Source organism: Dioscorea cayenensis, chromosome 6 (genome assembly GCF_009730915.1).
Source record: "Dioscorea cayenensis subsp. rotundata cultivar TDr96_F1 chromosome 6, TDr96_F1_v2_PseudoChromosome.rev07_lg8_w22 25.fasta, whole genome shotgun sequence".
NCBI lineage: Eukaryota > Viridiplantae > Streptophyta > Magnoliopsida > Dioscoreales > Dioscoreaceae > Dioscorea > Dioscorea cayenensis.
The window spans coordinates 21,078,257-21,100,637 of record NC_052476.1 but is presented as its reverse complement, the minus strand read 5'-3'; the positions used below and the strand labels follow the sequence as shown (position 1 = coordinate 21,100,637).

The 22,381-nt window shown below is 33.9% G+C and overlaps 4 protein-coding genes across 5 annotated transcripts; all 4 read left to right on the top strand.

Annotated features, from left to right (window-relative positions):
* Positions 1 to 919: 919 nt before the first annotated feature.
* On the top strand, positions 920 to 7,515 carry LOC120263351. Its single transcript, XM_039271207.1, has 13 exons — positions 920 to 1,198; positions 1,504 to 1,690; positions 1,816 to 1,888; positions 2,417 to 2,564; positions 3,025 to 3,134; positions 3,890 to 4,030; positions 4,107 to 4,248; positions 4,318 to 4,461; positions 4,851 to 5,011; positions 5,734 to 5,808; positions 6,059 to 6,197; positions 6,363 to 6,632; positions 6,896 to 7,515. Exons 1-13 carry the CDS (start codon positions 944 to 946, stop codon positions 7,049 to 7,051), a joined length of 2,001 nt encoding a protein of 666 aa, XP_039127141.1. The 5' UTR covers positions 920 to 943; the 3' UTR covers positions 7,052 to 7,515.
* A 1,141-nt stretch (positions 7,516 to 8,656) lies between these two features.
* Positions 8,657 to 12,040, top strand: LOC120263972 (universal stress protein PHOS32). Its single transcript, XM_039271953.1, has 4 exons — positions 8,657 to 8,931; positions 10,379 to 10,488; positions 10,577 to 10,695; positions 11,681 to 12,040. The coding sequence occupies exons 1-4, from the start codon at positions 8,757 to 8,759 to the stop codon at positions 11,766 to 11,768; spliced, it is 492 nt and encodes a 163-aa protein (XP_039127887.1). The 5' UTR covers positions 8,657 to 8,756; the 3' UTR covers positions 11,769 to 12,040.
* Positions 12,041 to 12,969: 929 nt separating this feature from the next.
* On the top strand, positions 12,970 to 17,522 carry LOC120262788 (RNA polymerase II-associated protein 3). Its single transcript, XM_039270675.1, has 12 exons — positions 12,970 to 13,127; positions 13,290 to 13,374; positions 14,239 to 14,448; positions 14,545 to 14,669; positions 14,870 to 14,991; positions 15,102 to 15,184; positions 15,419 to 15,574; positions 15,974 to 16,090; positions 16,308 to 16,493; positions 16,585 to 16,679; positions 16,781 to 16,878; positions 17,204 to 17,522. Exons 2-12 carry the CDS (start codon positions 13,309 to 13,311, stop codon positions 17,338 to 17,340), a joined length of 1,395 nt encoding a protein of 464 aa, XP_039126609.1. The 5' UTR covers positions 12,970 to 13,127; positions 13,290 to 13,308; the 3' UTR covers positions 17,341 to 17,522.
* A 951-nt stretch (positions 17,523 to 18,473) lies between these two features.
* On the top strand, positions 18,474 to 21,649 carry LOC120263959 (cytochrome c oxidase subunit 5C). 2 transcript variants are annotated; one of them, XM_039271939.1, is made up of 2 exons: positions 18,474 to 18,599; positions 21,246 to 21,649. In XM_039271939.1, exon 2 carries the CDS (start codon positions 21,260 to 21,262, stop codon positions 21,440 to 21,442), a length of 183 nt encoding a protein of 60 aa, XP_039127873.1. In that variant the 5' UTR covers positions 18,474 to 18,599; positions 21,246 to 21,259; the 3' UTR covers positions 21,443 to 21,649. The 2 variants fall into 2 exon arrangements, with proteins under 2 accessions (XP_039127873.1, XP_039127872.1); XM_039271938.1 differs by having other exon boundaries at positions 18,498 to 18,596; positions 21,243 to 21,649.
* Positions 21,650 to 22,381: the final 732 nt, after the last annotated feature.

The following is a 22,381-nucleotide window of genomic DNA, read 5'->3' as shown; positions in this document are numbered from 1 at the left end:
TATCTCATGTGGATTTGTAGTATCCCTTGATCACTTAGCGATTTGTGGAGGAATTGGAGGAAAAACATTAAGAAGCCCTTTATTTTTTAGCTAGGATTTGTTTGTGAGAGCAATTAATTGGAATGCTTTGCCTTAAAAGAAATGGTTGCATCTTTGTTTATAATTGTCTCCCGACTATTTCCATTGTCTTAAAAACTTGATCTTATGCTTCTTTTGTGGTTATTTACAACCCCTGACTCGAAGAATGCAAGGCTAGAGGAGCCAATGGTGAAAGTCACGCGTAGCTTTGAGTTTCTCACTTTTAGGGATTTGACAGCGAGTGTTCTTTCTGAGCCCATTTCGAACCCTAGCAAGATATAGTTGATGGCAATTTGTTCATCCCTAGAAGATCTCCTTCTCTAGAGATTTTGTGGTTCGGTTCCTGTCGGGACCACCCTTGGTAGTTTAGTTTTGTCGTTTTGTTGTTCTTCATGCTGTTCTTCTCTTGTTGGCCTCCTCCGGGATTGTGTTTATTTCCGTGTGTGTTTCTCTTTTATTAATGGATGTAATTTATCCATTTTTTTTAAATCACTAAAAATTTGTATATATAACTCTAGAGAAGTTTAACCAATAATTAATCCATCCTTGTGCTAAAAAAAACACATCGTTGATTATTAACATAAAAATAATTATCATAATTCCAACCACATGATATTTCAGAAATAAATTGAATATATATATATACACACGTAAAAAAAAATATATATATATATATTGCAAAATTTTCATTTTATCAGTTTATCCAAAAAGTCCAAAAAGCCCGCGCAAATTTTCAAGCCGAGCTCTTTTGGTACACGTTTCCAGCATCGTGATCCCGTTTCCCATTTTCCCGCCAAAACTCATCACCGAAACCACCGTTCAAATGCCCTCCATCATCGGCTCCAAGCCTAGGGTTTATGCGGCGATGGAATCACCCTCGCAAGCCTCGCCGTGCTGCTCCTCCCTCGCCGACGATCTCAACCTCAAGGAGGAGCAGGATGCCTTTCTCAAGTTCGTTGAGTATGCGAGGTCGATGATCTCTCCTGACGATCGCGATTCGGTTGGCGATGATGGCGCTCCAGGCCCGTCCTGGAGCTGGATCGTCGATCGGATCATCAAAACTTGTGTCGCTTACTCCAGCGGCGTCACCCCTGCCATACTCCTCTCCGATCTCTTCCAGGTTTTGCATTCGATTCCACTTCACTTTGATTCATTAGATGTAATTGCTTGTTTTCTTTTCTAAATCGATTGGCCAAAATCAGGTGTATATTTGTTGTTTTGCCTGTTTCATTGTTTTTGATTTGATAGAAATTTAGCATATTTGTGACTAGGTTTGTAGTTTTAGGCTTTTTCCCCCAAATTTCTCGTGTTTAGGACGTTGATGATGAAAGCAATGGATATTTAGGTATGATTATAAGAAATTTTATGAACTGGAGCAGAAGCCGTGTCTAGGCGTGGTTTGAATTTGTTGATTGGTTGTTGTAGGCTTGGAGTGAGCAACATAGGTATGCAACTTCAAAGAAAAAGATGGAGTGCATGATTCCACTAGAGAGGAGGCACAGAAGATCAAAGCTTCTGAATACTGTCACTATTGATTCCATACATGAGAAAAATTTTCTTTCTTCAAATAGCATTTTAGAAGCTATTATAGTGGATACATTCATTCTTCCAGGTACTGTTCTTGTTCTGTTTGTTTTCATAATTGCTATTAAATATTTAAATGTTCTGATGTTTTCCTGCACCGGAGCCTGGCACTATCAGTTTGATCTTTATGTACAACATTTTTTTTTTCTTTAGGAACAAATATAACAATGCTTTGCTTGGGAGATATATGGAGTTCCTCGACCATTGACATGTATCTTCATCGCAGGTAAAAAGGTCAAGTAGATACATGTCCAGTGCGCATAGCTATGTAGCTGGTCCATGTGTCATTATTCTATTATTCATGTGAAAAATTTGTGTGACATTTTTTATTTTTTGTCCTAAAAGAATGTAACTTGTTTTAAATGTCTATTTCTTGATTTCTTCTGATCCAGATAATTTCCAACTATATAGGTACCTTGGATAATTTCTTTAATACACAGGCTTGAATCATTCGAGCCATTGAATTGAATTATATCTAAGATTTTTGCCTGGTCTCTCTCTGTGTACCATTATCTACCCATATCAGATTAGTTCAAATAACAAGGGCTTATTTTACAATAATCAGTTGGTTGAAATCTGCATACTTTGGCTTTTGCAATTTTCAGATGTTAGCTGACTGAACTTTTTATAGAAAGATTTCTTATTATGCTATGGGTGTTGATCGACAGAAGTGTAATAGCATGTGTATCTTTGTAATTTTTTTTTGTTTGTATAATAATGCAATATTCATTGATAGCATGCAAATGGTCCACAGGTACTGCCATTTGGTGGGTCCCGAAAATGCAATTCTGAAGAAAGGGCGAGAGATCTTACTTACAGGATGTCATCTTCGTACTGCAGTGGGAGGATTTGGCCAACCTCGTCTACTGCCCACCGAATATCTGGTGATAGTGTTAAATGAGGTAATCTGCAGAGCTTTGCCGTTGTTGATGTGATTGAAATTTCATGTGTGAATTGAGTTTTTGTAGTGTGATTCTAGTTATGTTTTTTTTTTTAATCAATTTTGTTGTTTACAATGTTTTTTATGGCAATGAACATCTGAAGCATCCATGAAACAAACAATAATTTGTGTCATTAAGAAGATAATCGGAAAAAAAGAAAAAACTAAAAGCAAGACAGGAGAAACATACGTCAGATAGATCATTGTATTGACAGCCACCAAATCACAGTTGTTGTGTGAGGTTTTAAAATGAAAAGTTGTTGTTTTCTTTCTTTTTCTCTCTCTCTCTCTCTCTTTTTCTTTCAAGTTGCAAATGTGATGGCTTAGTATTTTGAAGATTTAGCATCCACAGCTTCTTCGAATTCAACCAGGTCACCATGAATGGAACTTTGATCATAACATACTTTACATTTTTAGTGTAGGATCAAGATGAAGATGCAATGCTTCTGGGTGCACAATTCTGCACAGATTCTTTCTCATCAATCTCTATTGATGCAGTAAAGAATGGTGCTTCATATTCGTTTTACGCAAGGTAAGATTATTTCAGGCTCATGAAATGGTACATTTTTCATCATGAGTTCTAGTCCTTAATCTGAGACTGGTTAAAATCTAAAAACTCACATGGGCCACATCAATGTATTTCTAGATGATTTCATACAGGAGTCTCCTTTATGGTTATATCTGTTAAGACAGGGACCCACCACCCTAACTTCTCCATAACCGCAGTTACAGGGAAGGGTTGGTAGTGGTATATCAACTAGAGGGAAGCGTCTCCCACAGGCGATGTGGGACTATGGTCCCCGAGCCCACTGCGTCCCCAACACCCCCCAGGGCCCACAGCGGATGTGGGACCCAAGATCCCTAGCCATAGCTCGATACCATGTTAAGAGCAGTGACCCACTCACCCTAACTTCTCCATAACCGCAGTTACAGGGAAGGGTTGGTAGTGGTATATCAACTAGAGGGAAGCGTCTCCCACAGGCGATGTGGGACTATGGTCCTGAGCCACTGCGTCCCAACAATATCAGCATCATAATCACCAGGGTTTAACATGTATTGCAGAATTTTTCCAATCATGTGTTCTCCAAGTTGGTACATCATGGTTTCCTATTGAAACTTTTAATTATTTCAGCCAATATTGTATGGATGGTGTATCTATGCCAAATGCTTTCCTGGTAGATTCTTTGGCCATTCTAACATTTATAAACAGCACTTATGAATACCATCACAAAAGACCTTACCATCTGCATTTAGCTATGCACATATTAATTGAACTTCAACTTCCAGAATTGAATCAATTGGACCACTGGAAGCACAAGGTAGTTTTGGAGGTGTACAAGGACAAGAAATTGCTCTTGTTGATAATGATGGTTTCAAATTAAATTTTCTTCTTTGGGGCGAGCAGGTTCTGCTTTCCAATCTTTTCAGGTTCACTTCATTCTTTATTTTGATTTTAATATGCTTTTCCATGATTTCCTGTGATATTTTGTCTATTTCATTTCAGTATTGGAAGTATGCTAGCATTGGATAGGCCCTTTGTGGCTGATGCTGCTGATTGCAACACAATGACAAATCAAGAAATAAGTATTGAGTATGGCAGTGCTACACAGTTATACCTGGTGCCTTTTATTCAGCATGAGGAGCAGGTAGATGAGTATGATACTAATTTTAAGTGGTAACTGTCTGTGATATCACAATATTCTGGTTTACTATAGGTCATTCTCACTTCCACACAAATGCGATACCAAGGATCTAGCCTATCTGCTATGCCAGGTCAGAGTCAATGTCCCAAGCTCTCTCAAGTGTTGTTGCCTCTTAATTCACAAGGCTCAATTGATTTCAGTAATTATCCATTTCGGGTAAGGTTAATGAATTTAATCTGTTTCAAACCTTCCCTTTTTATTTGATCGGTTGTGACAAAAAATGCACAGATAAACATTTTTTTTTTTTGTTGTATATATAATTATTCACAGGCATTACTTTGCTTTCTCTTTTGCATTGAATAAAAAAATCAAGCTTTTTATAAATGTGGTGCTTTATCCATCTCTCTCTCTCTGTCACACACAGAAGGGGGAAGACCAGAATATTGGTACTAGTTCACAAGTTTCATCAAGTTTTACATTCTGTTCTTGAAGCTGCTGAGCTAACTTACCTGCTGGTCTATACTGTTTGATGTAGATATCTACACTATCTTATTTGTTAAGTAGATTTCCTTTTTTCATCACTAACAACATTGGAGGTCCTGCAGTCATATGTGATTGATCTTCGTGATAAAATGGCTGGGGTCAGCCTTTATGGCTCTGTTTTAAACATCAAGAGAGAGCACAACACCTCAGGAACTGTCTTTTCTATGATACTTGAAGATACAACTGGAGCTATTACTGCAAAGCTACATTTTGTGAGTTCCTGGTAATTCCATATGCTATTGGCCAACTAATTGATTTACCATTATTGTGCTAATTTATTCTAATTTTTGTACAAACAATGAGCAATTTTATTTCATCTTGGAGCTTATTTATATAATATTGCTAGTCAAGATTTACCTATTTTATACATTCATGTTAAATGAAGGTAAAAAATGACAAGGCAAGAAATGAAATTAGTGATTATAAGGGAATGCCGGATTAAATCTAGGAAATCTAGGACCTCCGGAGTTAGATATGAGTTCATCATAGGGAGGGAGACACAGGAGTTATGGCAACGTGGATGAAGTTGTGGAAAAGTTATTCTACCCATGTGAAATGAAGATAAGATTTAGAAGATGCCATATATATCCTGTTTTTTCCTTCATATCTCCCCTGTTCTTCTTGTCTTCTCAATAATTCCTATTATGATGATTTCTTTTGATTGACAACTCCAAGGTCTATTTCATTAATTCGTTATATTCAACCAAATGATTCAATCTATTGCACTTGAAATAAAATGCTGTTAATAACAGGAGGTTGCACCAAATGCCCCTAGTTTGTTCAAAATAGGCAAAACCCTTCTGATTTTGGAAGAATGTGCTCTTGTTTAGTTGAAATTCATATTATTGTATCATGGGATGGTGGCTCATATGTGTGCCTTTATCAGTCAAGTAATTTCTTCATTTTCTTGTCAAGTTCACTTGGTGGTGTACTTTGGCTTCTCAGGTCTATAGGAAGGCTGGGCGATGGCCACATCGTATACATATCAGGATTGAATTGTTTAATGACCCCGGAAAACCAGTGAGCTCTCCACTTCTTTCACTGGCGATTGATCATTTGATAATTTGAATTTTAACAGACTTACAACTGATATTGATAATTCCCTGATGCATTCAGTAAGATGCATTTCACCTAGCCCTGAATTTTTAATAAACTCCTGGACTTTCTATGAGATTGTGCTGCATCTATTGATTCACTCTGAATATGTGATGGATCGTCACATTCATAAAATGCTTTCTATAACAATAAATTCATTCTTTTGGGATAACAGGCTTGAGGTTTCATGGGTTGAGAAGGACAACCGAGCTTCCTTGGTTAACATAAGCTGTCTGCCAGCTTTGCTGAATTCATCATGCCTGCACAGGGTATCATCTGTATCTGATATCTCCAATCAGAGACATAACATGCATGTATGGCCTTTTTTATTTTATTTTATTTTATTTTTTTAAAAATGAAATCTTTGCTCTCTGCGTGTGAATTTCGCATGATAAAACGCCTGTATAGTCATTTTTGTCTTATGATCTATGGCTTCCCAAATATCTGAAATGACATCTTAGTATTTGGTATTTGCACAGATATGTCATGTTTCTCTCGATTTTGTTGAACACTATCGTATAAATTCAACATTATGCCATGCTATCTGTGGGCATCATGTGAAGGAGAAGTCAGATGGATCAGTTTTATGTAGCTTTTGCAGTTGCACTTGTGATGGAGAACTCGTGCGCTACTTTCATTTGAGTGTGACTCTTGCTGATCAAACTGGGAAAGTTATTGCATGGTGTACTGGCCAAACTGCTGCAGAGTTGCTGCAAATATCTCCTGATGAATTCTTTGTGCTGCCAGAGGTAAACATTGGGCTTCAACTTTGCATGCTTGTCTTTTTGTATTCCCTCGAAGCAAGGTTAGGTCTCATGCTAAGCATTGAATCATCCCCCAGTTTATGGTAGGATTAAAAAAAGTCTAATGTGAGGAAATCCACAAACAGTTGATTCAGCGGTTAATAAACTATTGGGAAAATTTGGCCTCGTCCGGTGTATATTTGCGATGGGTAAAAGTCCATGTGTTTATGTTACTGACTCATGTTTTGTTTATTTTATTGTAAAATCAGGATGAACAAGCAATGTACCTTTGCACACTTGGCACTGATAGGTTCACGGTCTCTTTGGTATGTAGCAAGAGAAGTGGTGAATCTGATCAAGATGCTAGCCCAGACTGGGAAATTGTCCGTGCTCAGAAATCTGGTTGTGATTTTGAACATGCATGATGAGTTCCTTCTTATTATATGCCTCTCCAAAGCCCAAACCTAGGTAATTAAATGAAAATTTATCTGAACTGAATGTGATGCTCTCTAGAAGGATTCAAGCTTTATTCTAGAACTAACCATGCTCAGAACTTTGTGAGTCTTAATACTAATGGAGCCAGATTTTTAGTAGATTAGGTTCCTCGAGATGGAGGAATCAGAAGGTAAAGTGTGATGTAATTTATTGAACAATTTTTTAATTTCAATGATAACTTTGATTAGCTTCCTCGTAATATACTCACTCTGGGTTTCCTTTTACCAGTCACTGTTTAAACTTTATTCAGTTACAACTTTGGTTTGAGTTCCTCGTGATATACTCACTTTGGGTTTACTACTACTTCTCACTGTTTAAAATATTCAGTGCCCATTGTTATATGTTTGGCCCCCTTAAATGTATGCTGAGCCAATCAATGTCCTACATGGAGACAAAGAGGCAAGTCATATGCATCTTTCTCAGCTTCTACATCCTTTCCCGTTTTCTATCAATTATTCCTTTTCTAATGAGAATTCTTGATTCATTTCATCCAATATTGCTAGGCATGGAAGAGCTTGTACCACAACAAAACTCCATTGATTCCATGAAGAAATATAAGCCATGGAAAAAGGTATCAAAAGTTCCCCCTTATCTGAATTGTTCTTTTCCATATTTGACTAGTTGCCAACTGAACCACATAACAAGCACCACTTGTGATTAGAATAATTGGGACATATTATAGTGTTGGAAGTTCCTTGTCATGTCCCTAGTCAGACTGCGATGTTGATTAAACTAACTACTCTTGTAAATTTTCTTTTGTTATCTCATGACCTTCATGTTCTGGATGCAAGAAGTCTCTTCAATCAGACCTTTTTTTTTAACTTTTTTTCCAAATTTTCACTATTGTTGCTAATGTCTTTAATTTATTTTTTTATTTTAAATTACAAATCTTGCAGAATTAATAGCTACCGTAATTGCCATCTAGCGTTGGGAGAAAATATTTATTTTGATTTTTAATTACATAAATTTATTTATTTATTTTTATCTAACTTAGATACATGTAAATGTGTCATATTCGACAGAAGATTAAGATAAATAATCTCATGGTCAAGAGATCAAATATAATTTTTTTTTAATTTTTAAAACTTAAAATAAATAATATCTTAAATTTTAAATGACTATTGTTATTTTGTTGAAATATATTAAAATAATTAACTGTCTTTTGATCTATTGATATTTAATTTTTATCATAAAATTTTTATTTTGGGGAGATGTAACATCAAAATTTGCATAAATGAAGATATGATGATGTTGAGTTTACTCGTCAGTGAATATTTTTAAATATTAATTTTAAATAAGGTGTTTATCGTTTTATCAAAAAAAAATTTAAAAAAAATATTGGGAAACATTTGAGTGGCAAGAAACTGTGCATATTATTACATCTTAGTAATTTGTCTTGGTACGAGTGGATATTTATGTTTCACCGCCGTAGATGCCTCGTGATTCGGACACAGGGATGCGACTCACTCGATTTGTAAGGACCCTACCCTCTTTCGAGTATATGTATCAATTATTCAAAAAGAAAAAAGGAGACGCTTTTTTCATTCTCTCTCTCTCAATCATTTCATAAGGCTGTTCATCATCATCCTCTTCTTCTTTGGTTGTCTGTAATTTCTCTTGCTTGGTTGCGAAGAGATGGCTGATCGGGTGATTGGGGTGGCGTTGGACTTCTCGCCATGCAGTAAGGCGGCTCTACGGTGGGCTATCGATCATGTCGTTCGCACCGGCGACCACCTCATCCTCGTCAACGTTCAGAAGGACGTTAACTACGATGTGGGCGAGGTTCAGCTCTGGGAGGCCACAGGCTCCCGTGCGTATTCCTCTTCCCTTTCTTTTCTTTAAAAACCAAAAAAAGTTGGCTTTTGGTTTTCAGGATGATAGATCTGGAGCTTTTTTTACTTTTTTTGCTGCTTGATTGATGTTTTTTTGTTTTTTTGTTTTTTTAGGTTGTGCTTTTATCTTGAAGTGTTTCTTCTTTTCTCCTTTTGGTTTGTTACTTCATGATATTATTGTTGAGGTTTTTACTTGAGAAGAGGAGAGATTAAAGATTTTTGACTATATCATGTGTAGTGTCTTTCAAATTTTTTAATTTATAATTAGTAGAGCTTTTTGTGAAATGGGTGGAACTATTGTCAGGGTTTTGTGTTAGGACCCTGTCAAAACTTTTGCCTTTTTTTTTTTTATAAATGGGGATGACTGTTCAATAGTGGCTTTTGTACCATTGTCAACTTTGAGCCTTTTGATCAATGGATGGGTGGTTGAAGATAGCTTCCTTTAAGCCCTTCAACAAAAATAGAGGAAAAGAATATGAAAGAAAAAAAAATTGCTTTCTTGTGTTTGGTTAACCTGAGAAAAGAGGCTGAGTAAGAAAAGAGGCTAAATTACTTCATGATATTATTGTTGAGGTTTTGCTTGATAAGACGAGAGATTAAAGATTTATTTTTTTTTTTTTTGACTATATCATGTGTAGGTTAGTTCAATTTTTTAATTCATCATTAGTGAAGGCCTTTTTTATTTTTTTGTGAAAAGGGTGTAGCTATTGTCAGGATTTTGTGTTAGGACCTTGCCAAACTTTTGACTTTTTTTTAATTAATGGGGATGACTGTTCAATAGTGGTTTTTGTATCATCGTCAACTTTGAGCCTTTTTTATCAATGAATGGGAGATGATGAAAGCGTCTTTGTGTCCTTGGACTAAAAAAGAGGAAAGGAAAATGAAAGCCAAAATACAAAAGAAAAGGGAATTGCTTTCATGTGTTTGGTTAACCTGAGAAAAGAGGCCGAATAAGAAAATAAAACGAAATTAGACTTATCTTTTTTTTTTTTCTTTTCTTCTATTTTCCCTTCATCCTGAATTATTCTAGTCAAATTAAAAGAAATAGGAGAGATAAGAGATTGGATTTGAGAAGAGAATATATGAAACGATCGGATATAGGAATTTACAGTTATCTTTGATGATGGATTTAATAATTTAAAGTAGGTTAAAAATTGAAACACATCATTGAAACATTATTGTGACATGCAACTTATTTGAGGTTTATATCTAGCTTTCATGACATAAATCTGTGAAAATGAGGCTAAGATGTGTTCTCATGCTTTAGCAAATAGTCCCTTGGCTATGGGAAGCCATTAAGTTAGGGGTGTCGGTGCTAAACTCAGTGAAATTGGGTAGAAGCTTTGCAAGTTAACTTTGTTCACCAAAATAATCTATTCCCTAAACAGATTTTGATGCTGGTTTTGCTTGTGGGTTTCTTTGCAGCTCTAATTCCTCTTTCAGATCTCTCAGAACCTGGCATTATAAAGAAGTACGGAGTGAAACCTGATGCTGAAACCTTAGACATAATCACTACTGCAGCCAGACAGAAGGAGGTGTGACTTTGATCTATATCAATCGTTAATGGAAGTTGTTTAGAATCCCATGTCAAACACTTTCTATGTTATCTATGTGTACTTGCAGATTGTCATTGTCATGAAGATCTACTGGGGAGACCCACGTGAGAAGATAATTGAGGCCGTTGATAAAATTCCTTTGAGCTCTCTAGTTATTGGTAGCAGAGGGCTTGGCAAAATCAAGAGGTTGGATCTAATCACTGTTTTACTTTTATTCCCGACATAGAACTTTTAATTATGAAAAAAAAATCATCTATTCTTTTTATGGATAGTTTGCGCAACTAATTTATATAGATGATTCTATAGAGTTTGTCAGAATCATAATCCATGGAAAATATACATTTGTTTTACATTTATTGTGTTAAATGTGCGCAATGATAAACCCTATTTGAACATTCATTAAATTTAGATATGCTGTGTGCTTTTTTTTTTTGGTTGATTCAGTTGTATCAACCAGTTACTCTCCATTAGAGTATTTTTTTTCTTTTTTATATGTAATACGTAGCGACTTTTCTGTCTTATCAATTGGCATGTGTTTAACCCTAGTTTAGTATTGAAAAGTCAATAACCCTTCTGCTCCTGTTCTAAAGAATGTGAAAGGCAGAGTGTAGTTTGCTGATTTTTTAGTCAATAAATCCTTGCTTCTCCACTTTAATTCATTTTTAGACGTAAATCCTCCACACGGCCCTAAATGTTTGGTTACTGTTCATTTTGACCCCTAATAAAAAAAAAAAATGAATGTTTTATTTTGGCTCATTAACTACATGAATTTACTTGTTATGTCCCTATAAAGTTATTTAAAAAAGAAGAAAGGTCAGTTTTGGTTACCACGCTGCACAAATTTATTCGTTTTGGCTCTCCATGCAATGTGGCAACCGAAACGGCGCAACATGTGGCACATTTTTGCGAGTCCATGTTATAGAAACATGCATCTGTGTAGCATTTTTTGTGTTATATATATGTGTGTGTGCAATGATAAACCTCAGAAGAATATTCATACCATTTAGATATGCTCTGTGATTATTTTTATTTTTGTTGTTTTGATCAATCAAGTTGTATCAACTAGTTTCTCTCTATCAAAGTATTATTATTATTATTATATGTGATAATGTGGAAATTTCTCTGTTTTATCAAATGGTCTGTGTTCACTCCATTTTCTTGTATTATGTAGGGTTTTGTTGGGCAGTGTTAGCAACTATGTTGTGAACAGTTCTTCATGCCCTGTGACTGTTGTTAAGAGCTCTGAACATGAAGCCTAGAGTAGAGTCTCTCGTCTGGTCTACCATTCTTGAGATATTATTACCTTGTTGTATTTGCTAGAGAGAAAATGCAACCCATGTTTTATTAAAATCTTGTGATCTGGCTTCTTATTATTATTATTCCTGAATAAAATGTGCAGTCTCTGCACTGCTGTGGACTTGTTTCTTATGGCTGTAAATTGGTATGTGTGTGTGTGTGAGTTTATGTTGTAGCTTGTAATGTAGAAACAGTACTTCAGATTGCTGAATAAATTTCTAAATTTATTTTTGAATTATGTGATCCTTCTGATTTTTGTTTTAAGTATTTTTCAAAATTTGTAAAAAATGTAAACATTGTGAGCAAAGTGTTTTTTTTTTTTTTAAATGCCATCTTTTTATTTTTTTACAATAGGCAGTATGCTTAATGGTTTGTCAAGAGAGTCAATATGAAGCCACATTAATTTCAGTAGCTCATCGATTTTTTAGAAATGTATTAATTGGTGTTATACGAAGTTTATCGCATGTTGTATATACATGTTCAAAAAATTTGTAAAAACTATATTAAGTTATTTTTTATCATACAATTGTGAGAAAAATAAATACAATTTTTCTCATGAGAGATCTATTTTAAACAATACTGAGACTAGAAATAGTGTGTAATTACTGCAATACTATAATAACAGCACAAGGTTTTTATCTAAGTTTGCTCATCCACTCTTTGTGACAATTTCAATTGTGTATTTTATGAAATTAAAGTGTATTGTCAGATTTTGTTGGTAAAATTTTTCTCTTGAGATTTTATTTTGGTGTCATTACTTTTTTACCTTTTTCTACTTATGTATTTTATTAAATTATTATTTTTTTAAAGAATAAATATATATGAAATATGAATTTCTATTAAAAAAATATAACACAAAAAGGAATACAACTTTTGGGTTTCTAAAATTAATTAAACTTGGTATTGATAGGATTTTTGAAAATAAGGATAAATTATATGGGATTACTAAATGCCCAAAAAAAAAGACAAATTCCATACATAAATAAAAATTATAAGATACACGTTATTTATAAAAAAATTATTTACAAAATTATGTCGTAATAACATTTATATAAAAGACCTACCAAAATATATACATATATAATAAAAGATTTATATATATATATATATATAAGAAACGGGTTCGGGTATTTTGAGTCAAAGATCCGGATCCGATAAAATCCCAAAAGCTAATCGAACGATGAAAAAAGAAGCATCGAGAATTCTCCCCTTCGGCTTTCGCTCTTCTTCCGATTCTCAAATTTCATTCTCTTCTTCGATCTCTTTGATCACCAAACGCTATGTCTGGGATTTCGAAGAACTCTGAGAAAGATCGCTCCTTGGTACCATCCTCTCTTCTCTCTTGCTTTGATCTTTCTCTGCACTAATGCTTGTTTCTATGCTCTCTGGAGTGAGATTTTGCTCTAATCGGTGTATTTTTTTGGCTTTGTTTGGCTTTGAACTTTGATTTTGATGGATTTTTTTTTTTTTTGTTTTTATTGTAGGAATTTCGTGGTTTTCTCAATGATCACTTGTCCAAGGGGAAAGTCCAGAAATCTAAAAGCCAAGCTCAGGGATGGCAATAAATCGGTAACTAATGAATTACTTCCGTCTTTAATTTCTTTCTTTTATCTCTTGTGATGAGTTGTTCAATGCTGGAAGCTGATCCTAAGAGTTGCAAAGGATGTTTAGTTCTGGATTCTTAGTTTGTACTACTTTTCACAAAGATACTGATTAATCTTGAAAGTGTAAGAAGTGTAAAATGAACGTTTTTCAAAGCTCAATTCACTCGCTTTTAGCTTCTTCTTTTAGGGGTAAAACAGAAAACTTCAAGTGAATACTACATTAGTATAGAATTTGTTTCTTTTACTACACTAGTTAGTAGTTCAATACTATAAAATTATCACTATGATTGCAGAGGATGTTTTGTTCTGGACTATAAATCTGGACTACTTTTCTTTGCACCTTGAGATTCAAAGGTTTACAAAGACACTTGTTAATCTTGACAAGCATAGTAAGCGTGAAAGGAACAATTTTGAAGGTTAATTCAATTGCTTTTAACCTTTCTTTTATTAATTAAAAAAACTTAAGGTGAATAATTCTACATTAGCATAGACTATGGTGATTGCATAGTTCTTAGTTCTTAGTTTTGTGCGTGTAATGTGCTTATTAGAATAAATCTCTTATTTGATGGCTTCAACTAAGGCACATTGTCCAGAAATTTGGCAGCTAGGTGAGCAACAAAGGAGTCATATAGTGAGATTTGTTTTTTTGTTATAGGACATTTCTGTTTATCTTCTAATTTGACAATAATTTATATGAGAATACTGCATATTTTGCACAAGTTTCAAGCTATTTCTTTTGGAATACTGCATATCTGGGTCGGTGTGTTGCTGAAGTGTGTAGAATTATTTTTGAAATTACATGGTGAATTTATTGTAAATATCATTGCAGAACACTGGAGAGCCTGATCAAAATAGAGGACCCCCAAGAAAGGTTGTAGCTGTTGATGCTAATAGAAAGACTAATACAGTTTCAGCTGCTTCCTTTGGAGATTACAATGAAAGATATGATTATTTGAAATATTCGGATGCTTCCAGCAGTGTGTCTAGTAGCTTCGTTGACGAGGATAAGCCACCAGATGCAACTTCGGAAAAGGAGCTGGTAGGAAATAGAATCCTCTCGTTGCTCTCTCTCTATATTTTTTTGCGGTATGTTTTTAGTACTGAAATGAACTGTTTGTCGTATTTTTGTCCACAGGGTAATGAGTATTTTAAGCAGAGAAAATTTAATGAAGCAATTGATTGCTACTCTAGAAGCATTGCTTTACGTCCCACATCAGTTGCTTTTGCAAATCGAGCAATGTCATATCTTAAAGTCAAAAGGCAGGTTTTTTTTTTGTCTTAAATTGATTTACTAGTAATTGTGGAATAATAGCATCAAACTCTCTTCTTTTTCTGGTATCACAATAGTTAACTTGTGTGTTTCCAGAGTTCTCATCCTTGAATATTTATAACCATCATGACAATGATCTGTTAAACCTTCCGATATGTACTTTCTTATTGCTTTTGAATGATTTCTCTAGATATGAAGACGCTGAGAATGACTGTACGGAGGCCTTGAATTTAGATGACCGTTATGTCAAAGCATATTCACGCCGAGCTACAGCTAGGAGAGAACTTGGAAAACTCAAATCTTCCCTGCAGGGTATGACACAACTTTTTTCTTTTGCATAATTTGCCATCTGGGATTTGTGCATCTTTATCTAGCTATCTTCTTCTGAAATTATGAGTAATGACTGTAACTACTGTTTCAAGATGCCGAGTTTGCCATGAGGCTTGAGCCTAATAATCAAGAGCTTAAAAAGCAGCACATGGAGACAAAATCTTTGCTTGAGAAGGTGAGCATTCTTGTCCTAATAAGTTGTCATTTCAATCACTTTTTTTTGTTTATTATTCTTTCCCTCTATTGCTAGTTATGCTAAGGCTTTTCAAGAGGTTGGCACTTGTAGTGGCCAAATAGGAGGCCATTACTCAGGCCAATGAATTTTCTATCATCCTCACTGTTTATGAAGATTTCTTTGTAAACTATTATTGCATATACACACTTTCACTTATATGGGCACCTAATCCAGGAAATTGTCAAAAAATCTTCTGGAGCATCAAAGGCATCTGTTCCAGTAGTTCAGATAGTGGGCGAACAAGATATGGAAACAAAAGACCCTCATGTTTCGTCTGTCTCATCTAGCACTCAACAGAAGATGACAGCTGGGATTAAAATTGGCGATGTGGTATTGATAAAAATTTTTTGACAACGCCATCTTTTGTTTGTTTCAGTTCACAATGGTTGACTCTTTTTTGTGTAGAATACTGTTTAAACAGCATGCATAACCAAATGAAATCAATTTCTCCTAGATGTTTGGTTCATTTTGATCCAACTTTCCCTTCTTAGGGGATTAATGTGGGTAGTTTGTGGTGTGTTTTGCCTTTCCTAGAAGCTGAGAACCATCAAAGTCCATCAAATGTTTATTTTGCTGTGGCCTCTGTTTACACCAGGATGGAATCTCTATTTTTTATTTATTACTATGAATATATCAATTGGTAAAGGATGGAGATTATTGAGACTTTTTTATTCTTATCTCTTTATTGTTATTGTTGGTACACCCTTTCAAATTATTGCTATGTTGCAGGAAAATAATGAAAAGATAAGCAGTTCTTCAGTTCCTATCAAGGAAATAAGTAGCGTACGGTTGGTGAATGGATCACGTGGAGGTGCACTGCCTAGTTCCACTGGTGAAAGTACCCCTGTAAGAAACAAATCCTTTTGTAATCTGAAACTTTAAATTGATCATAAGTTCTTAATGATTTCTGTCAGTAAGATGGTATGATTTATTTAAGGGGAAAGATAGTTAAACCAGCAATCTTGAGTAAGTAAGAAGGTGGTTTAGCATCCTTTACAAAAGTGTGTTCATTTTTGTCCATCTTTTCCAATTCTTCAACATTTCAATTTGAATTGGCAAACAGATAAATGGTTCTGTAAACAACAAACAAGAGATGGAAACATCAGTGCATGAACTGGCATCTCTTGCTGCATCTCGGGTAAAGGTCTCTGCCGCCAAAAATATCACTGCCCCAAAATCTGCTTACCAGTTTGAGGTTTCTTGGAGAGCACTCTCTGATAACCCTTCACTGCAAACTCAACTGTTAAAGGTTTCTCGTGATCATTAAGTTCTAATACAAAGTCTTATGCAGTACAAAAATTAGCCTGTTCTTTACTGAATTGCTCCATGTTTTTCTTCAGACAATACAACCTGAGACACTGACTCAAATTTTCAAAAGTGCTCTTTCTACTGCCATGTTGATTGACATCATCAAGTGCACTGCCTCATTTTTCAAGTAATTCTTTTTAACTTTGAATTAGATTTTGTCTGAGTTCTAATTTTTTTTTTTTCTTATCAAGATTCTTATATAGCCAACTGCTTCTTAATCCTTATCAGGGAGGACACTGAATTGGCCGTTAGGATTTTGAACAATTTGGTGAAAGTTCCACGATTTGACATGATAGTCTTAAGTCTTTCTGCTATGGATCATTCAGGTTAGTACATAAACAATCCTGTCCTCATATTGTTCTTCATTTTGCCTGCTCTCGATGAAGATCCATATTAAGATGCGAAAATAGTTTTATTTCTCACCCCATATAAATTTCTTTCTTAGCAAAACATTCTATTGATTACATTATCAATGCCTCCATAAAGTCCGGGTTTCCGGTGATATCCCATCTTACACTACACTTCATTACTCTCTAACTGAAGGTTTTCTCTTTGCTGTTTGCAAGCATAAGCTGTAAATTTTCGATAAGACTTATATTTAACCAAGAAGAATTGTTCATACTGAATTATTTTTTTTGTTGGTTCTAATAGTGATAAACAAGATCTGGAATGAAGTGTTCTCCAGCAAAGATATAAAAGCAGAACATTTGGAGGCAGTGAACAAGCTAAGACCCATGTACTGCTATGGAAAATATCAAACATGTTTGCAAGGCTCCAATTGGTCCTAAGAAAGAAATCTGAATCTTTTTATGTTCTTCTTGTAACGATTTTTCCTCTATTTTGTTGACTGATTTTTGTTCTCTGAAAATCATTGTTATATTTTTGTTTTCTTGTTTTTGATCTTGTAACTTGTAAGGGTGGAGATGGTTGTTTGAATGGATTATTAAGGGTGTGGATTAAGTCTTTTAAATCTTCTTTAAATTATAAAAATGGTTAGATCTTATTTATTTATTTTTTTTTCAGAAATAAACTACTCGTGAGGTGGGTGAGTGATGAGGTGAGAGTAGTATAATGTGAATTAGGAGCTAAGAGATGATTTTTATGTTTTTCATCAACTACAACCAAAATATAAATTATTGTATATTTGAGTTTAATAATGCAGTGAATACAGTTTTGTTTCAATCATATTATTGTGTTTTTTATTATAATAATAATAATAATAATAAAATTTAGTGAGAAGTTTTGAGGCAATATCATATATAAAATAATATAATTAAACAACTATTACCATAAAAATTATTTTATATTTTGGATTTCAAAGGTCTTATGGACATTTATTACATCAAATAATTAGGTGCAATTATTGTTTTTTAATTACTAATATTATAAGTAATATAAATAAAAACTTAAATGTTATTAAAAATTAAAATTGTTCCTTGAAATGCTCTCGGATATAATATGTATAGATTATTATTATTATTATTATTATTATTAAAAGAATATTTATAATGCAAATATATATAATAATTAGGTTTATAAATAATAAAAAGATTTATAACTATTAAAACGGTAATGTTATTAATAGCAATAATAAAATTAGTAATACTAATATATTAATTATACTGATATTAATAACTTATAATAATTTTTTACTCAATATATATCATTCAGTGTTAAATTTTTTTTTTAAAAAAAAAGCTCTCTAGTCATTTTCTTCTTTAAAAAATCATTAATTAATTATTTTTATTTTTTCCCTCTAAAACGAAAAAAAAAGAATAAAAGCAAAAATTAAGGTTACAGGAAATATTGGAAAAATAATTGAAAAATTAGGACAGACGGGCAACGAAAAGAATACATTACAGAAACATCCCTGGTTTTTATTTATATTCTTTTTTTAACTTTTAACAAATTCGAAATAAGAATTTTGGTGAATCATGGGGGGTGCTTTGTAAATAGCGTAGCTATATGACCAAGGATTCATCGAGAAAGAAAGAAAAGGAAAGAGAGGGAGAAGCCGCCGTGATCTCGTGTTCCAAATCCAAGGTTTGATCTTTTTCTCCTTAATTCTTCACCAATTTCCTCTAATAAGTTTTTCTTCTTCTTTGTGATCGATTGATATATAGATGTTTGCGAGTAATCCATTTCAGTGTTTCATTTCGATCCTCATTTTATGTTTTAGGGTTTCGATTGGTTTCATAGTTTTGTAGATCTGAAGGAGGTCATTCTTTCATGAATTTAGTCACTAGTTGTTGTCAATTTCATAGCTCGATTCCCCTTTTTTCTTAGTATTGAAAAAATAAGAAATTTTGTTGATTTTATTTGTTTTAAATCGAAAGCACGGTTGTTAGAATCTGTGTATTTTTATACTGATATCTTATTTTTAATTATATTTCTCAAAGAATTTCTCATTAAAGCATGTTGTATCCGGGCAGCAATGCAATTGCTTCTGTATTTATCATGGATGGTATTTGTGGATTGTTTTGAGTGTGGGGTTTTGTTTGCCAAAAGATTACTCATTTACAATCCAGTGTTCTGGGTCTTGGATAAAGAAACAGTCCACTTACCTCATTAGCATGGTTCTTGTGCATTGGATTGATCTTTAGATTTTTGCTTTGTTTTGCTGCAATGCCCTTTTTCTTGTTTCATGCAAGAGTCTGTCTACCTTGTTCACCTCAGGGCTCACAATGATTTTCTTCATAAGTTCTCATTCAATCAAATAGTCTCTCATAGAAGCGTTGGTTATTTCTTTAACAGGGATTTTGATGTTGTTCTGATATGGCGCCATATTATTCATAGCCTACATTTATATTCAGTTTTGTAGACTATACGAGCATGGCGCTACATTAATTATTTCTGCATCAAATCTTTCAGCTTTTTCTTTGTTGACTTGACCAGTGGAAATTACATCTCATCCTATACCTTATGGATGATGTATGCAAATTACTATGACATGCATTCTATCATGTCTTTGACATTACACATTCACAACCTAGTATTGTGTTCTCTGCTTGCCTCATGTTAGTGGAGTTGTTTGCGCTGGTTTTTCATTAAGAAACATATTTTCTTTTTTCACAGCAGTGCCATTGTTGAACTCCTGATTGTGGAATCATTTATTCAGAGAGTAACTTGGTTCTATGTTGATTTTGTTATTTCCTTTAATCATTCTGGTTATTTTTTTAACTGGGATATTGGTGTCGTTCTGATGTATCTATAGGGCGCCATATTATTCATAGTCTACTTTTATATTCAGTTTTGTGGACTATACGAGCATGGCGCTACACTATTTATTTCTGCATCAAATATTTCAACATTTCTTTTGTGTTGACTTGACCAGTGGAAATTACATCTTATTCCATGTCTCTATTAATTATGGATGATATATGCGAGCTTGTATGACATGGGTTTTATCAAGGTTTTGAGGTTATACATTCACAACCAAGTATTCTGTTTCCTGCTTACCTCATGTTAGTGGAGTCTTTTGCACTGGTTTTTCATAAAGAACGATATTGCCTTTGTTTCCATAGCAATGACCTTGAACTCCTGTTGATTGTGGAATTATTTATTCAAAGAATAACTTGGTTCTATGTTGATATTATTATTTCCATTTCTCATTTTGTTGAGGGGCATGGCTGTTATACGTTCATGTATATTATCCCTGTACCTCCTGCTAGATGGAGCCTTGTGGCCCTGCTTGCTCATTAAATATGAGCCTGTTTATATGAATTGAGATGTTATATGTTCTAAGTAAATGGACTGGTTGTTTAATTTAATTAAAATTTTTCATAGGTTTGTTGAGCAATTAGAAGTTAATCCGATATGTTTTATCAGTACTTGGAGAAATAGTTTAGATACAATTTTCGGAATTTCTCTGGCCTCTCTTTAGTCTTCTTTCTTATATATAAGCCTTTTATGTGCAGTTATGTGTTTGCGCACTTAGAAAATAGCCTCAATTCAGAATTCTGGTAATATGTTTTAGATGTTAGTCCTTACATGAGCTAAATTGGAAGAAATAAATAGCATTGATATACATACTTATTGATAGAGTTGTTGTTTCTCTGAGTTGGAGCAGATTTCACTTTAGTTGTTTTTGTTCCATTTCGATCATTATAAATAATAAGCTATAAATAGTGAAAGGCTTTCAGAGTAGTAGTCATCTGCCCCTTATCTTAAATTTTTAACACAGACTGTAATTTTCTGTTTCATGTGTGGATTCAATGGTTTACAAACCTGTTGTTTTGGGTCTTGGTCGTCAGATAAAGAAATATTCCCATGTTATATAGAGTTCTCTACCTGCCTTATGTTAAATGGGTGTTATACTGAACTAGTTTAAGAGTTTGGTTTTGTCACTCCAGTGTGGCTACACATTTAGAATCCATTGTTTTGGGCTCAAACTTGAGGAAGCAATCTCATCTCCGATAGTGTTATGTTACTACTGTGTTAATTAGTCATTTGCTTACCTTGTTTTAGTGAAGTCTTGCACACTGGTTTGTTTCAGTGTGATTTACCATACTGAACTCTTTCTGATTTAGGAATTATCTATGCAGATATTAATTTGGTTTGCTTATTAAACTTATATATTCCTCATCTTAATATCAGACCAGAAATTTTTAATTATGTGTTGCTTCACTAGCTTTATTTGTTCTAACCCGATCAATGGCTGGAATGTCGATTGATTCATCTAATTTTAGGTTTAAGAGAAAGAACTCAATGGCTGCACATGTCGTCTTGAAGGGACCAAGTGTGGTGAAGGAGATCTGCATCGGCTTAACTCTTGGCCTGTTCGCCGGCGGTCTCTGGAAGATGCATCACTGGAATGAGCAGAGGAAAACCCGGGCCTTCTACGACATGCTGGAGAAGGGCCAGATCAGTGTCGTCGCGGCTGAGGAGTAAAAAGATTTCCACATTATTTTCTATATGATAAGTTGGTCAAGAACCTACTTTGATTCTAGTTTCCCCTCTTGTTGTTGCTTCCTGGAATAAATCTAGTTAGTGTGGACTTTGTATAAAGAGCATGTTACTCTCTCTCTTGTTTCACTGAGAAGTCCATGTTGAACTTCTCTTCTTGTTTTTGAGAAACTTTCTATTCAAAATGTTTTTTTTTTTGTAATGCTGTTTTAAATTTCTTCTCTTCTTTTTCATATTGAAAGATTTAAAAGTTTAATTGATTGTATTCAAGATATATATTTGCACATGAATATGATATGTGGACGGGCTAGCACGTTGGGAAATTAGGATCCTCAAGATGATATATATAACTATAATCTCACAATAGTAAAACCAAAAACTCTGAAAGAGTGTAGAATGACTTTTTTCACATAGGATTTTGTATGAATCGAGTAGATGGACAGTATTAATATAATATTTTACAATAAGAAATTTGATTTTTTTGTATTATTCATTCATGGGATTTTGTATGAATCGAGTAGATGAACAGTATTAATATAATATTTTACAATAATAAGAAATTTGATTTTTGTATTATTCATCCACCGATTACAGTGATCTTCACTAAGTTTTTTAAAATTACAGTGATTTCCACTAAGTTTTTTTAAAGTGACTAGCCTTTCAAGTGTTCGTGAAAGTAATTTTTTAATAACCACAAAAAATTCCACGGGCTATTTAAAATAAATAATATATATATATATATGAACGTTGTTGTATCTAATGGTTATGCATAGTACTGCAGAGTTGACGCAAAGCCTATATATATATATATATATAATCTATACTGTTGCTCAAACCGATTCTCAGTTGCCATGTTTGTCTTTTCTTCTTTTAATATGATCTCAAGCTTTACAAATCCTATAATAATAAATTCGAAAACCTTGA